Below are 25,677 nucleotides of genomic sequence, written 5' to 3' on the forward strand. Positions count from 1 at the left end.
AAAACCTCGCATTCCCGAGATAACAGCAGTTTGTAATATCAGAATATATACCAACAACACAACCAGAAACGTCATGAAATAAGCATACATCCCGTAGTAATTGTAAAACAAACACTGCATGATGAACGAATTTTAGAGCAAGTCTCCATAATGATGGCAGTTGTCTGAGACATCTCATAGCCTCCTTCTGCGTTCCAATGTTCCTGGCTGGTATCTCATGGCAGTACATACAGTATATGTTGAATACGTTCTTGCAACTCATCAAAATTCCCCACTAGTGTAGAATACGCCAATAATTTCAAATGGTCCCACAAACAAACAATCCACAGAGCTTGGGTCACGTGACCAAGAAAATCATGTAATTCCTCCACCTCCACCATTACATCTTGCAGGATACTCTTGATCGACATACCCTCGGACACAACGGCTAACTCTGGTGGAATTTCGTTATGCACCAACTGCATTTCTCTTCCACGCCAAAGAAACGTCATCAAGCAAGTCATGGGAGTTATTCTCTATCACGTTATGAAGAAGTCATGCTACAAAGGTTCTATAAGTCTATTTTGCTAAGCAGTCTTACAGAACCTCTTAATCTGTCTTCATAAATACCTGCTCATATATAATGGAAATTCTGCTGACTGAATAATTGCATGAGAGAGAGAAATCGTTGGTTTTTCATTATGTTTAGAACGAGGCATTTTATCCACTTCACCTCCTCCCTTCTTAGAAACGTAAGAAGGGAGATCTTGGATCTTGTCTTACAGAGATGTACCGTTATTAGCATAGGCACATTTAATATAAACTGTATCCACAAGTATTGCTCTAAACGTATAAAATACGAATCGAACTTGGTCAATATCCATACACAATCCAACTTCAAACTTGATAAGTGCTTTATCTTATTTGTTTCATATCCTAAAACCCTATATTTTGGAGTACCATTTTTCCAATTTTCACCAAAGATTTTAGTTTGTCAAAAAAAAAAAAAAATGCGTGATGCGTTTGGAAAAGAGAACATAGAAGCAAGGGATCAAAGTAAATGCAGCATACAACTTGCGTTTTCTGTTATGCACATTACTAAAATTCCCTTTTGAAGTTAGAAAAGCACACAGACCAGCAACAGTTATCAATGGAACTAAAGATGACCTTACTGGCCTGAATACATTGTATTCATCCAACCCCATCAGAATACAATCAACTGTTGTGAAGGTAGATTGATCAATTGATGCTCACAAATACAATGGAAAAGTACCGGAAAAACATAGCCATAAACACAAGATAGGGAGATAGTGTATCTGAGAACCTTCGAGATATCGGAAAATCATGAATAATTTAAGTGAAGGCTTGTTTACAAGCGTCGAAGGATAACTGCCATTTTACAATACCTTCTGCGATCAGCAATAAAACAAGAGTGGTCAGGTTGCCAATGTAACCTTTGCCGCATATGTCTTATGCAGTTATTTTGCAGTAAAAGTCTGATAATGCTAATTGCAAAACGTTTTCATAACAAGCGATAAGATGTAATAGCTTGAAATTAACTGTGAAATTGAAAGTAATTAAAACATTTGTAAGATATAAATATTAAAAAAAAATCCGTATCATGTATATAATGGGTCTTGTTGCATACTTCGAAGTTTTTGAAGTTCATATTTGGGTCATAGTTGCAAGCGTTAAAAACATCTTTACCGTAAGTTCTCCTATGGTGTGTGTGTGTGTGTGTGTGTGTGTGTGTGTGTGTGTGTGTGTGTGTGTGTGTGTGTGTGTGCGCGTGCGTGCGTGCGTGCGTGCGTGCAACACTTCGTAACGCAAAGCTGTTTCACGTGAACATTTCTGAATAACGCTAGTAGAGCGTTTTTCAGAAATGTGAGTACTCCTCTGGCTGGAGCCACGATTTTAAAAAGCGGAAGTGACTGAATTCTCGAAAGGCGAGATATTCTGGGTGTTTAATCAGTGGAAAAATAACCCTCTTTGTTTGCTTATATAAGAGGCGTAGCTGCGATCCTAAGTCTGTTAGGGATGCGATCAGTCATCTGCGAAGACTTGTATACAGACAAACAGAACTTCCTGAGTGCATCAGTTGATCGAAGCATTTGATGAAGGCTGTTCCCGAACTACATCTCACCGAACTATGCGCACGGAATTGAAGAGGATTAGCACTGGCAGTCGCATGCCTATACGGAAACTGAAAATATACAAAACGTTTCTGATTTAGTGGCTGGTATGCGTAACTATTATCACCCCTTCGCTTTCCTCTGATCACAACAGTAGCTGATCAACATTCTCCTTAATCACTTGCCTACACATGGTAAATTATAGGGTTGATCTTTCGTATGCAGGGCTTTGACTTTGAGATATTGTGTCTTTCAAGACATTATAGCGATACATTGAATGGAGACATTGTTTGAATCCTATATTACTTCGATCTGTAAGGGTTTTCCCTTGCATAAGATGTCTTGGAGTCTCATGCCTTTAATTTTTATGTATTATTATGCCATCTATATTTCAAAGTTAGAGGACGGAAACTAAAATAAGTGTCTAAAGCTATTACAAGGAGAATAATGAGCCTCATATTTCCGGTGTGGAGAGGAAGTCATCGCTGTTGTTTTGACTTTACCTTAAATTGATCTAGATTGATTCTAGAAGCATTAATCTCACACTGCAAATGACATTTAATTAACCTAAATAAATGTAAGTTGTAACAGAGGAAATATCTCAATTGACGTCATTAATAAACGCATACTTCTTTTCACATGACGATAATCTCCGAGATTTACTTTTAAAGATGTTGAAGAAACCACGTATATCCATCACTTTTAAGGGAGATGCTAAGCACAGATATATCTTGCATAATGAGAAAATAATGCCAGGAGTTTTATGGATTTAAGGAGATATTATAGTACTTTAAAACCGGTCTGCATATTACCCTGCATACTATTAATACACTTGTAGTATCAGCATTATCAGAGGTTAAATGGCGTCAATATAAATACAAATATGTCATGTTTGCCTAAATCATCCCTGATAATCCTTAAATAAAAACCACAAGGACAACAGTAGCACAGACACTGAGAAATGATGCTGTTGAACTGAAGACATATGTTGATGTTCTATTAATATATTCCGTTTGCTATCAAATAAAAAAAATCCGTTTTCACATAAACAAGTTATCTTTAGCTATTCCTTTAAAGCAGGCATGACTTACGATTCGGGATGTTTTATGTTCATATTTTCTTCGTTCTCTGTATTATGAGTTGCTGAACTAAGCGATCCATGTAAAGTCTAGTAATCTGTTTTTCGATTTAATCCGCCATCAATGTTGCCTCATGCGTGAGTATCATCCTGTCATTATAGTATAAAAACACTTAGGAGACTGAACAAATGTTTTTAAGACAGGCAAGATAATAAATAAAATAAGCCAGGCACAAGTGGACCGAGAACAAAACCGTATACAGAATGCATGAGTAAACTCAGTATTGGACTGCTTCCACCTTTATAGGAACAGAAGTTTTGGAAATATGCCGAAAATAGAAAATGCGAGATCTTTCGTATCCTATTACAATTTTTGTTTCGTTTTTGATTATTCTATTGAAAGCATTCAAGACAATTAGTAAACCAACAATTAGAACGATCTTAAGTGGTTTCATATAATGTAGATAAATTTTACGTAGATGCCAAAATAAAATCTTTATTTATATTTTAATATTTAAAGAGTTGAATGATTTACGCAAACTTACATTAAACTTATTTTAAAAAATATATTTCACCTTTTTTTCTGCAGGAATTTGGTGCGTTGTTCCATGAAACTAGTGCCAAAACAGGGGCAAGTGTGATTGAAGCAATAAAATCAATGGCCAGGTCAGTAATTTCAATGTCCTTCCTATCTTAATAGACTTGCTTAATAATTAACTGTCAAATCCTATAAAAAATCTTAAGGATAGATGAGAAGAATCTAACTGGCTTCATTTGGAATATAAAAAATAATTAGAAGAAATATAATACATATCCAGCATTGTTTTAGCTAAGGAGTAAACCAATATTTGCTTTTGAAATTTGAAACGTTTTTAAAGTGACCGAGGGTGGAATTAGATAAAGCAGGTTCTGCATGCACTTGCACGCACGTAATCTCTCCCCCCCCCCTTTCCCCCACAATTGCGCACTCTTCTCACTCACTCACTCAGAATTGCATTTTGAGAAATAAGTAATGCCAAAAAAAAGCTATTATTATTGCGGGGGGAGTGGAACTCCCCTCTTATCCTTATCCGACTAAGAAGAAATTTATAGTCTGAGAGGATAATGTTTCTCTTAAGACACGTACAAGCACACACAAAACAGCCTACAGTATACTATAGTAGTCCCTTATAATCTTGATTGGCATAAATACAGAGTTCTCATTGTTGAAAGCTGTTGCTGTAATTTGAAACTGGGATCAAAACAATTCAGGTATTAGGGCAGTGTTTTTGTCTTATTGATTGTGTTCTCAGGTTGGTTTTATGGGGGAGAAAATTCCTACTTTCTGAATGGTAAAACCATACTACCTCTTCATATGAGCCCACTCACCTTCGTATGTAAAGTACTTCTCACCATTTACAGGGGAATTGAAACCTAGGTTTTCAAACCCAAGAGTGTTTTCGATACAAACTGAGATACCAAGACTGAAATAACTTCATGGTTGGAGTCATTTCACACGAAGCTTTACATGAAAATTTTTGCCATCATGCTGTTGTGATAAGGAGCCGAAACTATCTACAATCATTCCAATTTTCATATCTTTTATATATGCACTTATACATATACAGGGTGTTCGGGATAAATTTGACAGTTTCGTAAGGAAAAAGAAAATCTTCTTTGTATCTATTAAATTTAATGAATTGACAAAAAAACATTACAGGCAGAGTTAATTACAATACTATCAACAGGATTTACTCAAAATAACCACCATTAGCATCGATCACAGCTTCAATTCTGCTTCGGAACCTCGAACAAGCTGATGCTACAGTCTCCCTGGGAAGGGCCGCAAAAACTGTTTTAATTTTATCCATTAACTGGGCTTTTGTATTACTGGAAGTGCGATTGGTGTCTTTTTCAACTGCGCCCCATACAAAATAATCCATGGGGTTAAGGTCTGGGGAGTTTGGAGGCCAAACATTTGGACTGGTGAAGTCGTAGAAATTTTCAGACAACCATTTTTGACTTTTCCCAGAGGTGTGGCAAGGGGCCGAATCCTGCTGCCATACATACGGCCTACCATTGGCTACCCTTGTTATCCAGGGCTTGACTACAGTTAGCAACTCCACGAACAAAGCCCGAATTCTAATGCCAGGGTTCTTCAACACCTGTTCCTGCAGATTTGCGAGGAATTCTGCTGTACGAACGCAATCAGATCGTCTGCTACGGATCTTTCTTCTTGCTACATCCTCGTAGTCACCATTGCAAGTCTCTAGTTCATGCCTGATTGTTTTTACTGTATTCAGGGAGCATTGGGCAGCAGTCGTAATATCCTTATTTTGATGGCGGGCACGAATCATCATGATACAAGTTATTCTCTTCCATGATTCAGGTGGGTTCCAGCTATCCATCCTTTCTGACATCTTGTATGTGAATGAAGAAGGGTCCAAACTTTTAAATGAAGAGAAGTGTGTGTTAATACATGTAACTTACGGAAAAATATAATTAATTATAAATATGTCAAATTTATCCCGAACACCCTGTATATACTTTTTATATATATATCGTTTTGTTAAAGGAGATATAAAGTATAAAAAACAAATAGAAAAACGCTAATGCAAGTTGTGATTTATTCATTTTTATGGAAGAGATTTTCCAAAATCCATTACATAGAAGATATCTATTTTATTTCCAAAAATTGAGAGATAAAATGCATAGATCAGCTTCCTCTAATAAAACATAAGGCAATATAAATTATGAACTCGAGGTGAGTGAGGTAGATTGGAGGAATACAATACAGGAAGATACGTGTTCACTTTTCTATTTAAAGTCACCAGCTTAATGCCATGAGCTTTTGTTTAAACAATTTAAATCTATCTTTATCGATATTTTAAAGAGCATTTGTAAAGAAAAGGAGATCGTCTTAGCTATGCGAAATGATATTCTTATCTGCAATAGATACTGTTTTTTTTTCCCTACAAGAATCAGTAGTCCAAGTATTTCAAATGCTATTATCACACATTTGCCTTACCATTGGCTTTATTAAATAAAAACTTGGAAAAGATAAACGATGACAAACACGTTTTTCAGAAAGATTTCGTTTCAAGTTTTGTATTTTCAAACACAAACATCATTATAAACTGAATTACTTTATATGTTAAAAAATAATAGCAGTTTCCCGTTAACTGTTAATGCAGTTTGTAGAGATTCACATTTGAACAATCAAGAGTCCAGGAAAAGAGAGAGTTGCGTCAATAATGTTAAAATACCGTCAACAATTACAAAGAGTGATGACGTATGTAAGAAATAGAACTCTGAAATGCCAATTCCACCCTATCCTTTCATTGATTATATAATGCTTAAATATTGGAAAATGCAATTGAAATAATAAATAGGTTAAAAAAATTAATGTCAGCCTTATATTAAGACACACATATTTACGTAAGGGGTGTACTTATATGACCTTTCGAATTTCAGTTCACCAGTAGTTTTACAGATTGCTTATTGAGCTAATCTTCGCTTCTTTTCATTTTTTTAACAGTTTACTTCAAGAAAAGGAAGACGAAGAAATGGAAAGGGTACTAAAGCTACATCAAGAAGAAGCAAAGAAAAAGAAATGTTGTTAATAGTTAGATATCTGAAGCAGTTTCTCATTGGGACAATATTAAGATGATCATCCACCTCAATGTATAGCAATACCACCTCACTGAATTAAAGGAATATTTTTTCAGTTGTGTTCAATGATTATTTAAACATTCGGAACACTTGCTGCTGCCAGAAACAAAATGAACAAAACAATAAAGCTTCCTTAACACATCACAACCAGCCACAACATAGAAACCATAACAGAATAGCTTCATAAAAATTCACTTTCACATCCTCTTTACTAAAAATCCGTGCTAATAACATAAACACAAATGGCGTCCACCATCACTTGCAGTCTTCCAGACATCTTATTTGTGGTAAAAACCCAGATCGTCTACTGTCCACCTCCAGTGTCCAATCTACACCTATCATCATTCTTTTCACCACAAGGTGGCACCTCTGCCTTTGTAAAATGTGACATAGCCTGCCACGGAATGGCTAATTTAGAATTCCCTACTTTTGACTTTCTCTGGCTCAAGATTTCCTTGCACTATTTAGAACATTTTTTTGTTGCATTTACCAGTCTCCAAACTAATAACCACTCAGATCTCTTTACATTCCTTTCCACGGAACTTGACCATCTGAAATCCAGCTATTCAAATAGTGAGGTCATCTTCTTGGCTCAATATCCACAATTCCACGGCTCCCTACTCTAACACCAACAACCAAGATGAGAAGCAGAAGTCTTTGTCATAAGTAACGACTTAACACAGACTGTACATTACCCACTAGAATTCCTGATAACAGTCTCCACTCTCCAAATACACTGTATATCTTTTTCTTGACCAGTTATCCTTCCAGATACACTGGAGGGGTCTCCTCTTCTCTCGGTAATTCAGGTCACAATCTCGTAAGTCTCTTCTTTCACAAAACGCCCATTCTCCAACCACTCATGACTTTGCATCCTCTTGCACTACAAAGGAGCTAGTTGGGATAACCTCTGGAATTTCCATTTCTTTCCTTGGTCTGACTATTACTTCCACTCATCTGATCCTAACACCTACTATGAACGAATTACAGAAATTATCCTCACTGGTATGAAGGCCTTCATTCCCCATTCAATCCATAATCTACATCCACTTTCCAAGTCCTGATTGAATTGAATGTCAAATCAATCAAAGAGAAAATTCAGCTTACCGCGCGTGATCGTATCATACTCTGCCTTATACCAAAACATGCAGCATATGCCAATCAGTCATCAGTGGATCCAAATCCGATTTCATAAAGGACGCCAGCAGAAAACTCGCCTCCTAAGTCCAAATAGAAGCCGTGCCTTTTGGTCGTTTGCTAAAGCTGTTGGACGCAACTTCTGCTCTTCTATCCTCCCATTCTTATTTCATCCTGATGGCACCACTGTTACTTCACCGAAAGATAAAGCTGACCTCTTGCATCACCTGTCATACACCGTCTCTATAATTTATTATAAATATCTGGTGCTTATCCCGATGCATGGAAGCAATGTTATATCTATCCTATTCCAAAAAAAGGGTGATAGAAATCTACCGTCAAAGTACCAATCAATTGCCATCACCTGAATCCTCTCCAAAATAATGGAGAAATTCATCAATAGCTAACTCCTCCATTACTCGAGGCCCGATATAATCAGCGACCACCTGTACCGATTCCACAATTCAAGATCTACAGCTGACCGAGTACCGCTGGACACGAAAAGGTTCGGAGAAACTTGTTCTGTAGTCCTTGACATTTCCAAAGCTTTCGACCGTGTGTGGAATCAAGGCCTACTAAACAAATTGCCATCCTTCGGTCAATCTCTCACTTGCCATAATTGGGTAGTCACCTTTATCTCTGGTCATTCTCTGCGAGTCATGGTAGATGGCTTCCTGTCTCTTTGACTTTTACCACCAATGCTGAAGTGCCACAAGGCTCTGTCCTATCACCTACTCTCTTTCTTCTGTACATAAATGACCTATTCAAAATAATCATTAATCCCATTCACAGCTTTGCAAGATGATAGTACTCTATACTCATTTGACAAACCATGAAGTATCCCAGGCTACAAGATCATCTACAACTAGTTCCTTAAACATTGATCTGCATACTATTCTTCAACGAGGCGAGGACCACCTTATTATGTTTAATGCCACAAAAATACAGTCTTGCCTTTTCTCGTCTTGCCTTTTCTCGCTCAAAAGAGAACCCAACTCACCTACAATTACTCTCAGTAATATACAATCGCCAGACAAGACCAGATCTCTTTGATTGGAACTAACTTTTACCTCCAGTCTTTCCTGGCATAAAGACATCAAATCAATAACCTCCTCAGCTTCCAAGAAACGTAGTGTTTTCTTTCGTTCAAGAGCCTATTTTACACCCAATCAACTCCTAACCATATACAAATCCAAAACTCTTCCATGTTTAGAATACTGCTTACATGTTTGGAGTGGTGCACCTAAAACTTCAAACTTAAAATCCTTCACGCCAGCCAAGGTTTGCAATTAGGTTCATAGATGATCCCTCTCTTACAGACTTACAGGTGCTTCCATGTCACTGTTCCAGTGAATTGGCAACCATCATTCCTCCACTTTCGGTTGCACATATTAATACAAGAGCTGCCCAACATCCCTTTATTGTGCAACTGAAAACGCACAGAACATGCTTATATTCATCATTTTCCCCCGTCCATCTCTGCCATCACATGTCATCAAAACAACTACATCCTGCAGCTCTTAAAAAAATCATAAACTTCTACTTTAGTCCTCATCTGAACCCAACACATAGCACTGATATGCCTATAGGTCCCTCAACATATCGTGTATGTATAAAAATAGGTCCCTCAACATATCGTGTATGTATAAAAATAGGTCCCTCAACATATCGTGTATGTATAAAAACATCAAAACTAGATACCACTAATAGTGACAATCAAAACAAGGCATAAACTAACCAAACCAAAATTTTTAGGGCTCCATCGAGCAGGACACAGACATTCATAAAATGTGCTATTTGGCGAATCGATGTATGGGTATGGATAGTCTCTATTGTTTATAGAGGAATGACTCACTAATTATAAGGACATAAATCTATGAGTAGACAGCGTACGTTATTCTTCTTTTTTTAAAAAAAAAAACGCGATAAACGTTAGTGGAACTAACATTTTTATTATTACGGAGCTTGCAGTTATAAATTTTCATCACAAAAATACGAAGTTAAATTTGTTCATTTTAACCACTAACAACTGTTTTCGTTTTAGGAAAGCATTAATAGCAATTTAAAATTGCAGCTGTAAAACTACAATAACAGATTTATTCCTTTTGTAGACATTTACAGTATGTGTTCGGGGAATTGACAGTTATTTAAAGAGTAACACACCCATAACAACAACAAAAAAAAAGAATTAAAAGATGCATTTTAGTGGTGTACCGTTGTTGGAGAAGTTATTTATTTATTTTTTTATTTCTAATAAAAACATTCTATTTTGTTCATTCTGCAGATACTCGCCACCCAACAAAATCTACTTGCCACCATCGAATAGGCATGCGTATTTATCAAGTCCTGTATATAAATGTTATGGTTTTACTAAAAGTACACAGCCGAAAGGTTTCAAAGTAACACATTAAAATGAAGTATACTATGAATCCAGCTATATTTTATATCCGAACATAGAAAGAAATGTAAAGTTTCGAATATTTACCAAATAACTTATGAGAATGTAACCCACAGCATTGGAGTTGCCTTGTATGCACTGCTTAAAAAGGCAATGAGATCTGACATAAGAATTATGACACTGAGAAAGCTTTTGCTTTCTATGTTTCTACCGTTTCTGATGAGAGCCAACAGTTCGAAATATCAGGAACGTAATTTAAGCACTAATAAAAGGCGCCATACTCCTGGGAATAGTTCGTTGTCTTTTAATTAATGTATACCGAGGCAACTCTAATGCGAAGATTATGCTTTTATTTTATTATTTTTTGCTTTGTTTATTGACATTTGTTTTTGTCAGGCTATTGCAATTCTGGTTTCATTTAAATGGTCAAATTGTAAAAGTACACCGAGAATTTGGACTTGATTGTTATAACAGTTAGAACAATAAAACCCAGATTCTTGGAGTAATTCAACAATTCGTGGTTCTCATTGTTGTGTTTTATATACCTAAACAAGAGTGTTCTGTGTAGAGCTGATATTTGTTAGTACAGTTTGTGGATGTGATTATATTGTTCCTAATATGGCATCCGTACCAAACGCGACTCCTTCCCAAAATACTGGGTGAGTATTTTTGAGATTAACTATATATCTTGAATGAAGCCGTTTTTGTTTATAATGTTTATTATATCAGTAATATAATACTTCCTTTCAGAAGTATTGTTGGGGAGACTTCCTTTCAGAAGTCTCCCCAACAAAGATGAAAAGTCTTTGTAGCATTTTGTTAAAAAATTAGCTAAAAGATGTAAATATAAAACTCAATGGCATTAAGGTTTTGCATATCTAAAGTTGAATCATTGTGGAATGGGCTGTTCTTTTTAAATTGAATAATGGAGTATTTAGCCTCAGCAAGCTAATATCGCATGGAGATAATAAAGGTCGAAGAAAGACAGTGCAATGGATGTCCACGTGATTTCAGATTCAATCCTCATCTAGTTGTATAGGGATCTGGTTGATCGAGTGGAGATTGTACCCGATCTCCAAACAACAGATTGTTTCGGAGGTTACTTTGAGCATCGATGTTTGCGAATGTCTTGAGATCAGGGTCAGGGATTATATAACCCTTAGCCCAATTCAACTGATTCAGTTTGTTTACAGCTCTTCGGTGCTATTCACATTAATAAAAGAAAAGAGTAAATTATCAAAATGAAACGAAGTTTAATTGTATTAAAATTTTAAAATAAAATAAAAAGATTTGATTTAAACGGTGCAATAATAATATTGTTGTTTATTTTCTTAGGCCACAACCGCAAGTCCATCTTACACTTGGGAATTATTTCATATATCTTCGTTTCGTCTCTGAGGACAGATCAAAAGTAGCTCAGCATGTCCTCTGGCTGCTGTTTTGGATCGGGTTGCTAAAATACGTAGCATTTGAAATCGCATGGTTTTGCGTCTATTGGTACATACTCATTCTTCCATTCTCGGTATTCTGGGAAAAGACTTTAATTGTGACTAATATCCTTCAGAAAGGAATGCAACTTCCTTATTACTGTGTCTACAACATAGTCCATCATCAACAGCTCTTCAACATTCGGAACTCTCTATATTCACCTACAGACAACTGACAAAAAGGAACGTACTTAAATGAAGAAAAAAATAAACTTCTTTCGCTGTATCAAAATTATTTGACGTTTTAATAAGTATTTTTTTAACTTATTAGGATATCTGTTTTAGAAAGTTATACTCAAATTTGCATTCTGTTGTATATTTTAATTGAATAATAAAGCATATATCTGAACGAAATTAAACTATTATTTTCTTTCATTGCACTTCTGAGTATAAGTTAAGTTCGTCACTGCCGATTTTCGTGTCAGAAAACATACTTTGATGAAAATATATTTCTCGAAAACTTAGCATATTATATAAAATATGGTAGATATATTAAATTGTTAATAAAATATTTTTATTTGCATGTTACAATTATTATATGAAAGCTATAGAATTTTAGCTTGAAAATATGCTCGTAAAAAGAGCCTGTGTAGCTCAGTGGATGTGGCGTTTGCACACCACCGCGCTAGGCCGCACGAAGGAAGTCTTGGTTTCGAGTCTAGTCGGCGACTAGAGGAAATTTTTCTAAGCCTTTTTTCGACCGGTTCCCGAGTTAGTCGATCTCTGGCACGGGCAAGCAGGTTTTTCCTCCCGGAAACTCGGGTTTTTCGTCCTGTAAATTCAAGAAAATCGACCGTAGAACCCACATTATTTCAGACATTAAATATATTGTGTTAGGGTTAGAGACCACGAGATGGCGGCACATTTGAGCCGTCTCTCTTCACTGCGTACCGCTTAATTAGTGATAGCCTTGGGCCATCTGTCTCTGATTGGGTACCAGTGGAGATTGAACTGCCCACTCAGTCTCCAAAAAGTTAGATAGGGCTAAATGGCCTCGCCTACTCCCGTATATACGGGAATAAAAAGGCGTTAGCTGATTTTTTTTTTTTTTTTTTTATATGCTCGTAAATTATGACAGGAATGTTGATTACCGTTTTCTGGAATTTCTATTTCAAAAAATGATTTATTAAGACATCAGAGAGAAGAAACATTAGTGGTTTATTAATATGTGCTGTCATATATTAGATGTGTTAACTGCTGGCGCTCGTATCACACGTGATTCCGTCAGTTCATTGGGCATCATCAGAGGCGAATGGTCACTCATTTCCGTATCACACGTACTTACTTAAAATAACTGGTTCGTGATCAATTAAGCGAAACTGAGGGGTACGAAAGGGACAATGGAGAAGAAACCACTTTGTCAGAAATAAATAGAGAAAGATACGCCCGTTTATGGTTTTAAAAAAGGAGGGAACTTAGAAGTATAATGATGATGTTGTTTTTTACTGCGATGGAAATAGCTTGTAGTCTGTTTTCCGATAAGCATACGGTAGCGATTATGGGAATTTTGGCCCATTTTTCCTGTAGGCAAATAATCGGGTCCTGGACTGTTGTGGATCGGAGGTTCCTTGACCTCACTGGAAGCTCCAGTTCATTCCACAGATGTTCAATAGAATTGAAATCAGGGCAGTTTGGAGGCCAGTCAAGTATGGTGACGTGCATTTCTACAAACTACAGAGTTACAGCAGTAGCCTTATGACACGGTACATTGCCTTGCTGAAAGAGACAATGGTCAGTTCCTAAAAGCCTCCACATAGTAGGAAGCATTATAAATTGTCCAGAATGTTCAGATACCTCTCAGAGCTATGTAGTCATGTGGGGCTTGCATATTGCGGTCCTACCATGGAAACCCATGGTAGGACCGCAGTCGATGACCAGAACTCCGCATTCAACGTATCGGATGACGAATGATGGTTTTTACATATTATCCTTCGTAGCACCCTAAGGTTACGTTCGGTGAGTGTGGTAGGTCGTCCACTGCGGTTAGCACTTGCATTTGACTTCCTGCACTTCCATCTCTGTAAGGTATTGCTGATTACTGACCTGGGATGGCCCAATTTGTCAACAATTTGCCGAACAGATAGTTCTGCAACATGGCATCCTATCGCAACACCTCTTTCAAACTCCATGAGTTTCCTTTTGGCAGCCATTTCACCCATACAGTTAAACTGACTTGGGATCATCATATTCCTCCAATTTATAATGGCTTCAAAGATGTGACTTGTTACATGTTACCATTTACCTTGCCTATGGGAATTCTTTACAAGCAGTGTATTATTCTAGTAAGACCTTTCACTTACTCCTTAATTTCTTATTTCACTCCCTTCACTTTCCAAGATGGCCCCCTCTAGTTCTTTCTCGTATCCATTTAATAAATATCTGTCAACAGCCTTTAAACGTCTCAATCATATTATCTCTTCGCCTTCTATCTGTGAATCTCAGTAGATTATATGACGTCAATCTATACTCGTAGCTAACATTCCAGAGTCCTGAAATAATTTTTGTCAACGTCCTCTACACCCTCTTCAAAGTATCTTTATACCCTCTAAACTCTGGAGATCAGATTTGTTTACTGTAGCCCAGATGTGGCACGATCCGGGCGTTATACGATGCGATCGTTCAGTTGGTAAAATCTTGAAAGGATAGGTATCTAAATTTGTTCAGGGGCATTAGATTCTTTGTTTAGGTTTAGTTTAATTTAGCGACTTATGGCTAAAAGTGCCACAAAATTGTATTTTATTTTGTTAAATAAGAAATACAAATTCAGAAAAAAAAAAAAAAACACCACCACAAATCCCCTTAAAAAGTTAGGGGGATTTGTGGTGGTGTTAAATGCTGTAAATTGCGCGCGCGCGCGCGCGCGTGTGTGTGTGTGTGTGCATGCTTAGCTACCGGTCTCATTACGAAACATGTCAGTGCTAAGTTTTTTGAGTTACATATTTTGGAAAAGTTTATGGTTGTTTTGGCTTGTTAATTTTTTTATTTACTTAACAAAAATCAACAAAGAAGTCGCGATTTTTTTTTTTTTTTTGTCTTGAGCTTCTAAAGAAAATTTAATCCATTATTTCATGATTATTAACTTTGAGCACCTCCGTAAGCACCTTTGAGCGCCTCCTTTGAGCCGGCCTAGTTGGCAGAGTGGTTAACGTATCCGCTCTCCAGCCAAAAGGCTGCGGGCTCGAATCCTACCATGGGCATGGATATTTGTGATTGTCTGTGGAAATACTAGTGATGGTGATGGGTGGTAGATGGCGTTGGTAGGTGATGAGGTTCGCTGTAGTGTAGCTGGTGGAGTCGGAGAGTTGTAGAGTAGGTGCCCTCCCTCGATGAGTCTTTAGACTCCCTAGAGGTGTCAGGTAATAATAATAATATAAAAGACGAATATTGCAAACACACAAACCTGGAAGAATTAGTCGTCTGTCCGAGTATTTCAATATAATTGCCCGATTTTTTAAAGCCATCATTTGAGTACTTTCCATAAGAAGTTCCTAATTGGTTGGTACAACCCTAAATTGTGTGAATAGTTTCGGAAATAGTTATACAGTTCATTAGAATTCGTAAATTTCTTCATCAGTTTATATTCTTTAAAATTGCATTAGTTTAAATATTCGTGAATCTCTTTGGTTGACCAAACATTTTCCAAGTTCGTGTTAACACAACGGGAGGAGTCCATTGCAATACTTTTTTCATTTTAAATGTGTTTCCTGATGTAGGATAGTCTGATAATAATAATAAAAAGAAAAAGAAGATAAAATGACAAGAGAGAGCAAAACGTTGTTCTTCTGACCTCAATCCTCCTCCTAAATAAATTAGGGCAATACAAATGACTTAAGAGAATTAAACGTTGAAAATCTGCGTGCATTGTAGTCGACCTTCATATACAATTTTGCTTGAGATATTTGACATTAAATTTCCTACAATTAAATTATCATTAAGTTAATTCTCATTACATGATTGTTATGACCAAAGTTTGCTTATTCGTTTCTATGATGTAGTCTCAACATTATATGAAGTTTCGAGTTTGAGCAACACTTAATCATACTTAAATATGATAATTAAATGGTTGACACTCATCATCCTAGTATAACAAATGGAGTTCGCTAAGTTTTAGTATGAGGGGCTTTCTAATGTCCACGGGTATGCAGCCTTTACGGTGTGACTATGCTTGAAATGTCTTGTTTTATTCCTTCATCCTGCCTCTACATCATCATTAATGACCGATTGGACGAAGTAGGCTGCCAAAACTGAACCAAATCAGAGAACTTAGCTGCAGTAATGAGGGAATGTTGGATGTCGCGTCAGTTGACTGGTGAAATAAACAGATGTGATTGGAGGGTGACTGTCTTTTGGGATAAAAAAAAGTGACATTTTTGGCACCACAAAGATATCATTCACCAAGAGGATAAATTCCTAAGAAAGTTGATACAAAGAATTGTGTTGGTTTTTTTCCCAACATTGGTCTAGACTCCATCGGACGTCTAGATGTTTCTGGAATTCAAGACACATTTCAAGAGTATCCATTTTGAAAGATGGCGAACAGGTAAGAAAACTATTTTCGAAAATAACCTGAAGAATTTTACTATAATGGTTTTGAAAAACTTGTTACGTGGCGTAAAAAGGTTTTGAAAGGAAGGGTAAATTTTATTGAGAAATAGTGTACGAAAGTAAATAGAACTTCGAACTATCTTTTGATTTTTATTTCACTGATATCTCCTTTGGATAGAGAGTTGGACATTTAGTTTCTCCCTGAATTCATCGGTGATTCTGAAGCCAGAAAGCTTCCTTTACTTATATATATTATCACTATGGAAAGTGGACGTTGTTTATATACAGGGGAAAAAATGAATGCAGGAGTCGCATTAACCTTTTTCACCACACACTAGTTTTAACGTCCGGAGAATTAGAAATAACAATAGATCCAAAATGGAATAGGAGGTAGAGGAAGCGGTCATTTTTCTTTAAAATTTCTGAAACATAAAGAATGCATCCAAAAGTCTGATTTTTTATTTTTTTTAAAGTCCAATTTGCCGGCCTGGTTAGCTGAGTGGTCAATGTACCAGCTTTAACAAGCAGGCTGCGTGTTTGAACTGTAGACATGGCATTTTTTTGGGACTGTGTTTAAAGTAAGGGGGGGGGGGATCATTGCATTGTCCGGTGTGAGACCATCGCCCCACTTATTAGAGGCCTGAAATAGCTTGAAAAAGATCGACGTATGGTCTCTAAGAGCAGTGTTTATGGACTGCATAATATATATATATATAATATAAATAATTTTTAAATGGATAAATGCCGTGCCAAGATTACTTTTGAACACGTACTACTCGTTTTTTTTCTCTACATTATAAAGAAGGTGTTCGAGTTGAGTACTTCCCAATATAGGTATTTAAAATTGCACTATTTTACTATTCGTGAACTCTTTGTTTAGAAATCATAGTATAATTGTCACCTGATCTGCATGTAATGTCTGAATAAGGCCTAGTGGATTAAGATACCAGATAAGAGCTTCCGTAATTAAATTTTTGCTTGGTAACAACAGGACATAATTTCTATTTCAGCGCCATTCACTTGTTTTTCATATTGATTAAGAGATACTGTACGTGAATGCCATCATAAGATTCTTGCGGCAAATAAAAATAAATAAATTAAAAGTGGATTAACCAGTCTCATATGAGGTAGAAAGATTTTTCATCCCACAAACCAGGAAAACCGGACAGAAGAACACGCAATCAACATCATCATCAACAACAACCCACAAGCACACCTACGTTCCCATAATATTCTTTGGTATTCTTATTACTATCAATGTATACTAAAGAGTGATTTCAATTATTCTAATCACTTTAGGTTGCAGTAATTTATTTATTTGGCGTTCGAAAAAGGAGATATAACTTAATCATAACACTTTTTATTAATTCTGCGATCGCAAGTTCTTCTGCAGTAGTTCTTATTTATTATTTGCAATTGTCTTATTTTTTTCCTAAAATCATCGTTTTATTTTTGTATTTAAACTATAAAACTCGCTAAAAACAGAGCTATGTTAACCACAGAATGAATCCTCTGGTGTAATTCAGTCATACTTCCTTCTGAAAAAAGATGATGGCCGGAACTGGTTGGTTATTGTTTACATGTTATGGAATGCCAACTAATTATATTTCTTTTTATTTCCCGCTTTTTTTACGTATAAAAACATTTAATTGTCCTTCGTTACATTTATCTTCATTAAGTAACTATTTAAAAATACGAATACTATTAACATTATCAAAAATGATGTATATATTGGTAATACTAAGTATAACTATTTCTATATATACTGACATTTTGAAAACAACGTTTATAATATGTGGTGCTTGAAATACTCTTCTGATTATACTATATTAATACTATAATATATACGGTATTAACACAACAGCCACTCCTTCCTTATCCTGATCATTATTGTGTGCATGTAACGTCCTGTATTCTGTAACAACTTCATACAAGGCAAGCCTAGAAACTTCTAAAGTTGGCGCTTCAAACTTCAAATTTCAATTTTTATTTAAATAAAACGAATAATACTATATGACAGAATACCGTTTATACATTTATTTAAATAAATAAATAAAAACAAATTAGTTGATATGCGTTTAAAAATTCACCACTTTGTAAACAAATTAATAATCTTTCGGATAATCAAACCCATATACAAAATATATTTATTAATTAAATATTAATAAATAGATAACATGGATCATAACCGCAAACTGTTGATCAACAACGCTACTAAGGAACAAATGTTCGAGTCAGTGACGGTTATTGTGTACATCAGCAATTAATGCATCGTATTAAATAGAAGAATTATTGGTAAACCTGACATATTTAGAGATATGTAAATTTGTATCTGTTTTAATATTCTATTGATGATGCATTTTCCTTCTAATTGTTGAATAAATTCCGACTCGTAGAAATATTGAAGAAGTGAGCATAAACTGCTGTTATTTGCTATCCTTAAGATAAATGTTTGGAGTTACGGATACAGATGTCTTTGTTTTAAAATTTAAAGTTACTATAGCTTAAAATATCAAAGAAAATTTGTATTTGTTTTTATATTCTTAAGATTAAAAGCCAAAAACTTTACTTGATAGGGAATGTTTTGGATTTCAGTAAATCATTATAATAAATTTATATTTGAATTACAGTTCTAGTAATGGAAAAGGCCACATCAGTTAGTTTGGAAAGGGAAATTTGTCATCGAGAATCTCGAATGATGTACGAACGAAATCCTTGTCATACAAAATTTATAAGGTAACAGTGTCTGTGTGGGAAAGTGGCTAAGAAGAAGGAATCTATTGACAAGTTTATTGAAAAATGTAAGGGTGGAATTCGCTGTGAGAAATAATATTTGGGAAAAAGGGTTCAAAGAACAGAGATAGAAAATCAAACGTTAGTTCGACCAGTTGATGGCCAGCGGCTGTTCGTATTCTTATATGATTTAGAGGAAAGTGCCTATCAAAAAAGAATAATGCAGAAATAGAATGTCCATGAGAACGTAACTGGGAGGAGTCTGCTAGAAAGGGATCACCAATTAGGCGGATTGCCCTCTTCTGTATACAATCAAGAATTCTTAGGGAGCTTTAAGGTACATCTCCCAATTGTAAGAACAATGTTCTAAGGTCGGTAGGATTTGATATTTATAAAGCGTTAGGAGTTGAACAAGAGAGTAATATCGTGAAGGGATGGATTGAGAAATAACAAACGAAGCAAACAGATAACTCATTCCATGTGTTTAGTTCACAATTACTGACATAGTTACAAATATTAAAAGAAAGAACATTTACAAGCAAATACACACGGCAATTCTTACTGAGGTGTGACAACACTGTGAGATAAAGCTTTATGTTGTATCAACAGGTACAAGAGAGTGCAATTTCAGGTCATGAAGACATTAACTGGAAAAGTCATCGAACACTTTATATTTATAAAAAGCAGTTTAGTGAAACGATCTGAACTACACTCTTTACTAATTAAAATTTCATTTCAGACTTAAGAGTATTATTACATTCATAATAAAAAAAAAACAGATATCAGAAATCAGAAATACCATATGTGCATTCTCAAAGATCCGTAGTATGTAATATTTACATACGTAATATTACATACTACGGATATTACATATTACATACTAAATATTATCTGGAAAAAAGTATTATATTTCGCAGTTTAATTGAATAAATATTCAAAATGCAGCTGTCAGCTCAGATACAAGTAGACTTCGGTTAGTTATGCAAAGTTGAAACTTCAGAAGAGCTACAGAATAAATAAATAGTGAACATTGCACGTCAAAACGTTTTTGAATTAGCTCGTCTCTATGTCCAAATTGTGTTTATGGACCATAATATGCATGTAATCCCACCACCACTCAATCTAGGAAAGCGAAATCAGTGATGCGAAACCTTTCCCCTAAAAAGAAATGTAGCAAGGGAGCGGTGCATGCATCAACCAAATGGCACAGTTCCAACTCGTATACCCATTGTGTCCAGGTTAAATAGCTCATCTACTGATAAGAGTAAGGATAAAATCCTTCACTGTGTATGTAATGTTTCCTAAAATGTCATTCGCAGGATATGAAGAAAATTTCAGGCACATTAATCCTTTGTGTGTGTGTGTGTGTGTCATTTGTATAATGCTTGCCTTTTCATTACCAACATTCTTCTGTATTGGATTGAGCACTCTTCGTAGTGAAAATCATCGCAAATATTTCTCGACATCAGCAGGTGCATTGCTATTAGAAAATCCGTACAGAATATTAACTGCATGTTTACAATTACTTTAAGTAATCATGCGATAATGATAATACAGAACATATTATTTCCCTCTTGACTAGCTGAAGTGCTAGCCAACAGTGAAATGATTCTTGCAATAGAACATTCTAGACTTAATGAAAAGTAAAAGTAATAAGCGAGGAATATTACCTTGTAGACTATCGCTATACCGTACCAGACTACGGTTTTCCATTTTTTAAATTGCATTTTTAATTTTCAGTAAAGCATTCTGTAATCAGCAATGTATGTAAGTTTTCCAGACACAAATTTATTATAACTGTGGTATTTTCATACGAAAATCTTCAGATAATTTGATAATCTTTATTGAAAACTCGTGTTTTTCATCCATCTAAACAGAAAACATTTAGCAAACATAATATATTGGCCTCATAGTAACCATAATTGCATTAAACCCAGCGTTTATTCTGGATGAATCTTGAAGACCATGATAAACCATGAGCAGAAAACAGAAGTCAAGGAGAGAGTTCATTGAATACTCAGGAAATATTTTCCTTTGAAGTTTATTGGATTCAATTGAAATACATGAAAAATTTCAAACGAGAATGGATTTTATAATTTGGTGAACTCTTGGGGAATCAAACAGGATTAATTTTATGCAATCCTAAGTTTATGTTCCCCACCTGGATTCCATATAACAAAATTTTACTTGAAAATACAAAGAAGAAAAATCGATATGAATTTTGTTTTATTATAACAAAATGGTAAATCTGTGAAGTTAGAACTCCTCTATGACGAAGAGTCTAATTTAGCTAATGCTCTCAACTACACGAAGTTCGAGTACTGAAAACCTGCCATGAAGTGAGCGATTATCTGTGAATAGTATTTATTCTTTTCCAGTCGTCGAATTCTAAGGATACATATTTAAGGATTGAGGGGGGGAGTATGATAAAAATAAAAAAATACAATAAAATGAAATAAATATTCATGCATTATTAGTGAAAAGCTAAAAACAAACGAAACATGGATGAAACGAAAGAAAACCAAATGATATTTATCAAGAGACAGGTATCCACCTCTGGAACAGTGCGTATATATGGTCCATATTTTGCTCTATATATATTAACCATAGGATGGGAAAATGTACAGTCCTGACTGGTTAGGGTCTGATCTTACTTCATCAATAACTATATGAGCAGTACAAACAGGAATGCGGCATTCGTATACATTTTAATTAATTTATTTATATTTCAACCAGAGCTCTAAATAGCATTCTGTATAAAGCAACTTCTATAATTGAGATAAGGTCCAAGAACAATTTTCAGTACATAAAAATGCTTCACCTTCATATGAATTGAAGTAGGTTATTTTTTTCTAGTATCCCTCACAGTATTATATGAATTATAATAGTAAAGCCAATAATTTAATAGGCGTGTTTGCATTATATTTGTTTAACCTCAAAACTTTAAATGTTTATTAAGAACCAGTAGAACAACGGACCATGAAAAGACGTAATAATTGTCCTTTTATGAATAAACAAGATAAACTGATGAACAAAGATATCACTAATGACGCGAAACGCCTTTATGCACGCACAGAAATCGGAAACATCTCACAGCATACTGGATGGAAACGATAATCAACAGTGAATTGATTCCTAAGGGTAACGTGACATTAAAACTGTGTGGATGACGTTCAAAGTGAAGTTAGAGATCACCATAGAAACCTAAACACATTACATCATTTACCTGTTTGCAAGCAATAGAAAAAGATAGTGAATCAGATAAAATAGGCGGGTTCAATTTACTCCAGTACGATTTGAATCATATTCCTGATTGATATTATTAGATATTATCAGCGGCTCTCTCTTCTGTGATTTGTTCTTTCGATGTTTAAGTAGTTCTGATCGCGCATGCACAGAATGTTTTAAAGATTAATATATTAATAAATTCGGCATGTCCAATACTACATAACTTTAGCAACTGTTTGAGAACTTAACTTTATAATGAACTAAAATAAACCAAGAATTGTACTTTATATACAAACTGAAAGAGTGTTTTTAGCAGAACGAATTTAGCAGTAAGTATAGATGTCGATTATTTAAAATTTTAAAACGTGTGAAAATAAACAGCGATAGTATTAGTGTACATTAAAATAGCATTGTTATATGAAGGATATGAATGATGAGAACTAGATTGTGTGTTAGGTTTAGATAACTTAATTTTCTATTAATGTTTTGCCAAATATATCGCCTTAACACTACTAAAGTTTACAAAGGGGAAATGTCACAGATACTCGGCTATTAAAATTCTTGATTGTATTTTAAATTCATAGAAGAAGTATGTTTATTTAATTGTGTTTACATTTTTATTTAATTACAACTAAATATAAATAAATGGAAATAAAAATGATTCAATGCCTCAGTTCAAAAAATCATTTACGAATAGAAACTAGATACAATGAGTAGACTTCGATTTATATTCAGTTTTATATGTTTTTTATATGTAATATTTCTGAATCAACACTTCAGTGATACGATGTAACAAAAAAAATTTTTTTTCAGGTTCCTGTGCCAAATATGGATATTTTATCATATTGGAAGGAAGGTGTAAATTTCTACTTGATTGTGGCCATTCTGCTGTTTCTCTTGATCTCGTATGTAATATTTTGGATACATAGCCGATATCAAAAGCTTCAAATTTTTAAACGTCATGGAATTCCAGGGCCGAAACCAAATTTTTTTTCGGGTAATCTTTATCAACTGCGTGCTTTCGAAACTCCAAGTCATGCCATGAGTGAGTGGCGAAAGAAATATGGAAATGTTTTTGGATATTATATAGGAGGTATACCCCGTCTTTATGTGAATGATTTAGATATAATAAAAAATGTAATGATCAAAGATGCTCACAAGTTTATCAATAGGGACCAGCCATCGGTAACTTTAGAGCCGATTTCCAAGTCCTTGATCTTCCTCAGAAACAAACGATGGAAAGATGTAAGAAGAATTCTAACTCCAACCTTCAGTAGTGGTAAGATCAAATATATGACGCATATTATTAATAAAAAGGTGGACTTATTTCTTGAAATCATAACAAAGAATGCTAAAGACAACAAGATGTTTGATATCAGTGAATGTTTTCAGGCGTTAACACTCGATGTTATCGGCAACTGCGCTTTAGCTATGAAATTGAAGTGCCAAAAAGATAAGAACGATCCTTTTCTAATAGCAGTCAAAGACTTTTTTTTAAGCTGCAATAATCCTATTTTGGATATAGCGAACATGTTTCCATCACTAGGCAAAATTATGGAGTTCATAAATGATTATTTCAAACTTGGAAAAATGATAACCATGATTGCGTCAAATCTGGAAAACGTTATCGATGTTAGAAAACTACATCCCGAAGAAAGAGGGATAGACTTTCTTCAGTTACTTATGGATTCAGCAAAAGACGATGGTGATTCTGAATGCTCAGGTGAGTCCAAGCAATCGTTAACAAAAGAAGAAATAATTGGAAATGCTTGTCTTTTTTTGTTAGCAGGATACGAGACCACATCCACATGCCTAGCATTCACGGCGTATCTGCTAATCAAACATCTCGACATTCAAGAAAAACTTTATCAAGAAGTATTTGATTCCCTGAAGGATAAAGTGATTCCAACATACGACGACATACAGAATCTTCAGTATCTTGACCAAGTCATAAACGAATCTTTACGGTTATATCCTCCAGTGATCACCTTCGTTGAACGAGAATGTGCTGAAACGTCTGTTATTAACGGACAAATAATTCCCAAAGGAGTAGTGATACAAGCTGCTGTGTGGGATATTCATCATGATCCTGATTTATGGCCTGATCCGTGGAAATTCATTCCTGATAGATTTTCACTAGAAAATAAGGAACACGTAAATAAATTAGCGTTTATGCCTTTTGGAATGGGTCCACGTAATTGTATTGGAATGAGATTTGCTCTACTAGAAGCCAAGTTAGCACTTGCAAGACTTATTAAGAACTACAAACTGGAACCATGTGAAAAAACGGATGATCCGCTTCATTTAGTGTGTCGATCAGTTATAATCAACCCAGCTAAAGGTATATATCTAAAAGCTGTGCCTAGGAATTGATATTATATACGTTCTGATGTGAATGTGTGCGATGTCCCTTTTCGTGGAGAATGGAACCATCTCTTTGCTCTGATCATAAAGGAAGAAAAGTCAAAATGTATGGGATTCATGTGTAATCGAAGTGTTCGCAATGAGGTTAAAAGTGAAGTTAGACACACAAAAAAACAGACTGAATAGCTGCCATAAGGATGTCATCGTCAAACTATACATAAAACCGAACAAAGGTTAGAAGAATCTTTTATGTATCATTGTCGCTTCAAAGTTACTATCAGAAAGAACATTTTGTGTAACTACTTCGAATAATTTATTTAAATGCTAAGCTGCTGTTCTGTTATGACACTGTTAAGTACACCTATAAACAATCAACTGTAATTTATAATATTCTTCATGTTTATTCACAAAAATGTAAACATAGGTTTCATAAGTATGTTGTTCGCCTAGTACTCTTGTAAAAATGTACATGTCAATGTTTTATAAAATCTAGATGTTGTTAATAACTTTGCTATGCATTATTCCATTACAGACACTAATTATAATTTTATATTTAACCAAGTCAAAATTTTCAACCTCCTTTTAAACAGCAAAATTCTGTATTGCATTTATTTGAAATAAAGAAATGAATACATCTATCGGATAAATATTTTTTATTTGTAACGTTCAACTTTAAATCTGTGGAAAAACACAGTAATATCACGATTCAACACTGCAATGAATTTTCAGATCGCACGAACTGTACAGATATTATACCAGAAGAATAGAAAACTGTTATATATTAGAATATAAAATCATTATTCAGATATAAAGAATAGAAATTGAAAATTATGATCTGTTAGTGCTAAAATCGATAAACATTGCATTCATAATCAGGACGTTATCTGGCGGACATTTGTGTATCTCAACTATCCTACTCAGGAAAAAAATTCAATAATATATCAC

At 35.0% G+C, this 25,677-nt stretch overlaps 2 protein-coding genes across 3 annotated transcripts in view; both read left to right on the plus strand.

The window, feature by feature from the left end:
- Window positions 1–6,895, plus strand: part of LOC150096346 (EF-hand calcium-binding domain-containing protein 4B-like) — a 70,197-nt gene extending 63,302 nt beyond the window's left edge. For both annotated transcript variants that reach the window (XM_090408991.1, XM_090408993.1), the window contains exons 19-20: window positions 3,779–3,855; window positions 6,707–6,895. In XM_090408991.1, the coding sequence (XP_090265117.1) occupies window positions 3,779–3,855; window positions 6,707–6,791 (162 nt within the window). In that variant the 3' untranslated portion in view covers window positions 6,792–6,895. The remainder of the gene's footprint in view (window positions 1–3,778; window positions 3,856–6,706) is intronic.
- Window positions 6,896–22,600: 15,705 nt separating this feature from the next.
- LOC150096347 (cytochrome P450 3A31-like) lies at window positions 22,601–25,299 on the plus strand. Its single transcript, XM_090409667.1, has 2 exons — window positions 22,601–22,697; window positions 23,182–25,299. The coding sequence occupies exon 2, from the start codon at window positions 23,197–23,199 to the stop codon at window positions 24,739–24,741; it is 1,545 nt and encodes a 514-aa protein (XP_090265793.1). The 5' UTR covers window positions 22,601–22,697; window positions 23,182–23,196; the 3' UTR covers window positions 24,742–25,299.
- The last annotated feature ends 378 nt before the right edge of the window (window positions 25,300–25,677 follow it).

This window comes from Typopeltis vanoorti, chromosome 19 (assembly GCF_054136105.1).
Source record: "Typopeltis vanoorti isolate ZY-2024b chromosome 19, IOZ_Tvanoo_1.0, whole genome shotgun sequence".
Lineage (NCBI taxonomy): Eukaryota > Metazoa > Arthropoda > Arachnida > Uropygi > Thelyphonidae > Typopeltis > Typopeltis vanoorti.

Bases quoted from the DNA above. Each gene is read 5' to 3' on its own strand.
- LOC150096347 (XM_090409667.1), top strand. From the start codon at position 23,197: ATGGATATTTTATCATATTGGAAGGAAGGTGTAAATTTCTACTTGATT.